Here is a 6117-nt window from a genome sequence, read left to right on the forward strand (position 1 = left end):
GGTGTTGTTCATTCATGAGCTCACCTTTTCTCACATTCAAGTACTCCCTCTGTAAATTAATATAATAGCGTTTAGATCATTAAAAATCGCTATTTTATTAATCTAAACGTTTTTATATTAGTTTACGGAGGGAGTATATGCGTGCATGCTTAATCACAGATTATTTAGCATAGGCTTACTTTGCTCCGCATGCTTGTTACTAGCTAGCTGGTCACCCATCGTGAATTCGTGATGTATTAATCTTTCTGCCAGCTATAGTCACCCGGCGAATAGGGTGTGGGTAAAGATGACTCACTTTTTTTTTTTTGCGGGGAGTAAAGATGACTTACTTACACATCTGAACACTAAACGAGTGGATCTTTTAGCACGAGGATTAGTCTAAGATATAAATCATACATCATACTACTACTAGTACTACTACAGTGGATGTATGAGTGACCTCTGATTGGCCAGCCAGGCCTCTTCCATACTTTGCACTATATCCAGTCTCTTGCGTACAGCAACTCAGGCGGACTAAAGAAAGGACTACCGGTAGAAAGAAGAAGTCGATTGGAGTGAACAACTCGGTGGGTGGCATAACATCGATTTGACATCTCACATCTGTAGCTGGCCAACAAATGCCTTCTTTAAAACAGTACTCGCTAGTTCTTAACAATGGTTACCTGACATAAGCATACAGCAAGACATGCAAGCCAAAACACACAGCATGACATGCAAGCCAAAACACGCAACTAAAAGTAGAGGCCAAGACAACGCCGACATGCCGTTGTCGCCGTGGTCACGCCGGTGCTGCAAGGTTCTGCTTCTACAGCAGATTCCTGGATGACAAGTTCCGCTCTATCACCCCCATCTCCACACCAGCACCTCCTGCAGACACATGTCCACAACATTAGCAATGCATAATATTTTCTTATATACTAGTACAAATAGTATGTGTATTAACTAATTATGTAGTTACCTCTCACAGAATCGTCGTCACTAGTGGCAGGAGACTCGCGTGCCTTGCCACGCGGGCACTTGTAGTAGACACAACACAGTAACACCCCAATAATCAAAGTGGCTCCAATTATTATTGCAACAACGGCTCTTAAACCTATCGACTTCCGGCTTTGTTTGCCCTTAGCAAAAGGGGCAGGCGGGACTGGTGTATGCCCATCGACATCGTCCTCATAACAGACATCTGTAAATTTTTCACCATTAGCATGTGTTGTATCAATACGAAAAGGAAAACTAGCAGAAATGTTAGCTTGACATACCATTGCAATTTTTCATGTATGGTGGCCACCCCGCAACTATGTCAGAGTCTTTGCCATGACAAGAACGATACACGGATGGAAGATCAAAGGGAATATCCCGTGCAGCCATAAATTTGCATAGGCAACACGAACCCTTGTCTAACTCAAACTCTGGCTCCAGATCCACCGCATAAATAAGAGCCTCGCAGCACGAAGGTGTAGGAGACTGCACAGACTCTTGGCAGGAGATCACGGCGATACTAGCAAGTTCAAACTTGCACGTGTTCTTTGGCGCAGCCAATGTCGCCGAAGGTGACGCCGACACAAAATACAGGATCACAAGAAGAAGGAGAGCCATTTTCCTAAAGAAGGTAAGTGCAAGTAAGCAAGAGTAAACAACAGAACTGAAATTATTTACGAGTGGCACAAAAGAAGAAACTCTTGGTTTAGCAAAAAGATCACCGATCAGCTCTCATCCAAATATATTCTACCAACGCCAAAGAATCCTTGCAAGCAGGAATGCAGCACATATCCGGTCCATTTTATTCAACTTGCAACTTGACTTGTTAGGCAACTACTTTTGAAGAAAATCATATAAATCAAACTGAAACAAACAATCGAAGCAACTGAACTCATTCCAACAAGAATCTAAACAATTTAAACAAACACATTTCAAGAAAAAGGAAATCTGAAAGCCAAATGGGAGAAAATGCCCGCTCCACCGTCCCCGACACGCCCCTCCTTGCAGCCTTGCCACCCCACGGCGCAGCAGTCTTGGCAGTCGGCACACCACCTGGCCGCTCCGCAGCGACTCGCCGCTAACCAGCCTAACTGCAACCGCGCTGCCGTCACCTTCGTCGGCCTGGTGAATCCAACGCAAATGCGGCCGTGCGGTGGCGGTGAACAGCACAGAGAGAGCGAGGCGTTCGTCGTGGAGGAAGGAAAGGCAAAGGACGGTTGTGGGAACTAGGGACGACTCAGGGAAAGGATAATGAGGAAAGAGACATGTCAAGGATCCACGCAGCCATTGAAGCGGTGGTGGTGTGTATGAAGATCTAATAAATATGCGGCTGATTTGACCCGACCGATAGATGAACAGAAGAACAGTAGCACTCCTACTACTGTAGTCTACTGAGTACAGATACAAGGGATCGTTGAGCTTTTACCTTCTGGTTTGATCGGTGTTCTCGTCCCTATAGCCTTTTCTCCTTGGCCCCTCTCCAGCTGCAGCCTGCAATACAAGATACACGTGATTCAAGCAATAGTGTCGATTCAAGGAGGGGAGGTGAAACGGAGAAGAGGGAGAGCTCACTTGTTCAGTTCTTGTGTAAACTTTGGGTCTGCAGCAGCTGTTCTTATACAGTGGAGGGAGGTGTGGGCCAATATGCACCCATAGGCTTCCCTCTCTCAAACAAAAAAAAAAAGAATAGGCCACGACAATCACAACCTTTACCTTAGCCGATCGGACACCGCATCCGTCCATGGACCTACGAACCAGTCTACAGATATTGATGCGGGAGCCACCCATCCAACGCTATAATGTCCGTCAATACGGTCAATTTAAAATTCAAATCCGTCCGATCACATAGCACGTGCCGAATCACATCCTCAATCACAACTAAAAAGAAGGAAATATTCATAGTATTTACATATCCAATCACAAAACAACATTAGTCCGGCAGTCCATGCAAAGATTGGATTTTCTGCCCTATCGAACAGGCAATCTGAGCCTCCACGTTCAATCTGCCGTTGCCACCACTGCCTCCTTCTTCGCCGTCTCAGCCGTCTCCTTCTCCCGCGCCGCCTTGTCCGCCTCTGCCTCCACCTCCACCTCCCCTCTTCCTTCTGCCGCTTCAACATCTTGAAACGGACAGCTTGCACGATCATCTTTGCATCCTCATCTAAATCCTCCATGCTCAAGGCCAACATCTTCGCGTCCTCGAAGCGGCTGCGATCTCAACCTTCTTCTCTTCAAGCATGGCCTTCTTCTTTTCGAGTTTGAGCTTCTTCTCGGTCACTGCCGTCAACATGTTAAACCTTTTCACCTTTCTTTCTCCCTTGACGTCGGAATGATTGATGTATGCCTCATCCTTCTTGAACAAGATGTATTCGAACCCTCCGTCATCTTGGCCGCTGCCCCTTCTCGCTTCCCCCTCTCCTCATCCCACTTCTTTCCTCGGAACCCTCTTCTAACCTTTTTGGGCGGTTATTTTGTTGGGTCGGTTGGATCACTAGTTTCTTCCTCGGTTCCATGGACGACGGTCTTGGCAATGTATGGATTTCACTTGGGTTGTCCATTCAATTTTAACCAATAATGCATGACGGTAAAGTTATTCTTCTCCAACTTCAAGAACACACTGTACAGACGGAAAAGGCTACAAAATAAAACATTGTCAACAATTCATATACGTCCAAATGATCTACATAACAATGCACATCCGGACACAACTGATCTACGCAACAATGCATGACCGGCCGTCTACTCTCTCCATCCCAAAATAAGTGTCTTAACTTTGTACTAACTTTAGTACAAAGTTATACTAAGGTTGAGATATTTATTTTGGGATGAAGGGAGTATAAAACAATGCACATTTCAGACACAATTGATCTACACAACAATGCATGATCAGCCAAATGATCTACAAACAATGCATACCGGACACAATTGATCTACATAACAATGCATAACCGGTCAAATGATCTACAAAACAATGCATATCCGGACAGAAGCAGGGGCATGCACCTGCCAAGCCCTGCCGCTCGCTCGATTTGCCTCGCGATTCGCGAAGTAATTGAATCCCGTACGAGGGCACAGTAAAAAGGAAAACCCATCAAAAACTTTTAAGATTCGATGATGAAACTTACGGTTTTTGCATCTAAAACTGTCAAGTTTTAGCTAGTTTCAGAGATATAATTTTAAGAAATTTTTCTATTGGTCGTAAACACAAAATAATTGATATTTATTGATCACTCGTACTAAGTTTCAGTGTTGAAACTTAACATTTGTTTTAAAGTCATCAAAATATATTCAAAGTGGATCTTATTTGAAAGCACTGTCACGAGAAACACAAATATGAAAACATAACTTAATTTGGAATTTTTATTTAAAAGATATAGAACTGTGAAAATCTGAAGCCCAAATAAAAAGCTGGCAGTAGGGCTCAAAATTGATCTTGAGTACCCTCTCAGTTGCATGCCGCGAATCTTCGTTCCATATCCAGACACAATTGATCTTCACAACAACGCATGACCAGCGAAATGATCTAGAAAACAATGCATATCCGGACAATGGATCTACACAACAATGCATATCCGGCTAAATAACAACTTACTTGTTCGGTGATTTTCTTTTGGATGGTGTACCATTGATGGTTGAGAGACTTCGTGCCATGGTTACAGAGGCGCACATCGTAGTAGGGCTCAAAATGGTTGTGTTCATGGAACCAAGAGTGAATGTTGGCCCAACATGTTTTGCCCTTTTGCTCCGTGCCATGGATTGGATCGAGGCTAGTGGCTAAACATGCTCCGCACAACAACTTGTCTTCCCGCATGTTGAAGCTTTCTGCTCGGCCCATCTTCTTTGGGTTGGCAGCAAAATTATCCAGGTCATCGTCGTTACCGTCATTCTCTTGCTGTCCAGCGGCCCAATTGCTACGTGGTCGACTGGGTGTAGACCGGCTGCGTACCCGGCTAGGTGTACGTGTTGTTGTAGCCCGGATGCGAGCCTGGGGTGCCGACCTGGGTGGGCTCTAAGTCATCCACCCGCCCGTCCTCGTAGCAACCTCCTCCTCTGCCTCCCTCGTGAACGATGTCAAACATCTCCCTGTCCGCGTCATCATAGTCGGCTCGCCCGCTTTAGCCATACAAATGAACATCGTGTGGGCACCCAGCTACTCCACGCCCGTCGTCCGCGTTCGGAGAAGCTGCAACAATGAATACTTCAAGAAAAGCAACGGCGCCGCGTTGACATCGACACGGTAAGGCACTTGGATGACGACGGATGCTAGAGACTGCCTACCAAGTTGATTAGCTGTGTAGTAGTATGGAGCCCTATAATGCTCCAACCATGGTAGCGTCTACATTGTCGGCGACGGCAGCAGGCCCCGCGTCCCAGGCTTGGCCCTCCACCATGTCCGCCGCCATCGGCACGCCCACCACCACGATTACCACCTCCACCCCCGCCGGCCTTCTGCTACTTGGGCGGCACAACCTTCGTGGCCTTCGCTCTGAGGAGGTGATTTTGCCGTGTCTCCGAGTTGATCTTCCGAGCGAGCGTGGTCGCCGGATCCTCCACTGCCGCCGTGTCCGGCAGCTTCTCCTGCGAGTCCATGCGTCGTCGGCCGTGAAAAGGGGCGGGAATTGGATGGAGAGCAGCGGAGTGGAAGATGCGAGTGGGGAATTTTGCCGCAAGCTACAAAAGTGCGGGCTTCGTCTTACTTTTGGGTGGGCCTAGGGTGTCGAAGTCCTACATGGTTCGTGTATGTACTCCCGCAACCCCGCCCCCCCTATTTGGTTCTTATTTGCGGGAAAATTTTGATCCGGACTGCTCCGTGGATCGATGGGGTTGCAGTTTGATGGCTTGCGGTACCCGAACAACAGCCTCCGGACGGATACAGGCAGTTTGGGGGGTGAGGGGGGCGTCAGCGTTGGATATGCCCTTACCTATATCGTACTTCTTACACTCAATGCTTGTCCTCGGATGTCGTAAATAGGCGGACAAGTTCATATCATTAAATATGAAAAATTCAGTGTCACGTATATATAATGAGATAACTTGTCTTCCAATCATTAAACATGCACATGCGTTGCAACAGAATAATTTTTTCTCACCAGCCCTAATAAGGATTGCTCAAGACAGCTGCCGAGCCCTATTCACTTGGTT

At 46.6% G+C, this 6117-nt stretch overlaps 1 protein-coding gene across 1 annotated transcript; it reads right to left on the reverse strand.

Moving 5' to 3' along the window:
• Positions 1-501: 501 nt before the first annotated feature.
• On the reverse strand, positions 502-2627 carry LOC123100561 (uncharacterized). Its single transcript, XM_044522471.1, has 5 exons — positions 2548-2627; positions 2402-2466; positions 1257-1597; positions 959-1180; positions 502-867 (listed from the first exon to the last, which is right to left on the reverse strand). Exons 3-5 carry the CDS (start codon positions 1591-1593, stop codon positions 806-808), a joined length of 621 nt encoding a protein of 206 aa, XP_044378406.1. The 5' UTR covers positions 1594-1597; positions 2402-2466; positions 2548-2627; the 3' UTR covers positions 502-805.
• Between the last annotated feature and the right edge of the window lie 3490 nt (positions 2628-6117).

This window comes from Triticum aestivum, chromosome 4D (genome assembly GCF_018294505.1).
Source record: "Triticum aestivum cultivar Chinese Spring chromosome 4D, IWGSC CS RefSeq v2.1, whole genome shotgun sequence".
In the NCBI taxonomy this organism is placed as follows: domain Eukaryota; kingdom Viridiplantae; phylum Streptophyta; class Magnoliopsida; order Poales; family Poaceae; genus Triticum; species Triticum aestivum.

Coding starts and splice junctions, on each gene's coding strand:
- LOC123100561 (XM_044522471.1), bottom strand. CDS start 1,593: ATGGCTCTCCTTCTTCTTGTGATCCTGTATTTTGTGTCGGCGTCACCT. Junction 1,181..1,256: donor ATACATGAAAAATTGCAATG/GTATGTCAAGCT, acceptor AAAAATTTACAG/ATGTCTGTTATGAGGACGAT. Junction 868..958: donor TGACGACGATTCTGTGAGAG/GTAACTACATAA, acceptor ATGTGTCTGCAG/GAGGTGCTGGTGTGGAGATG.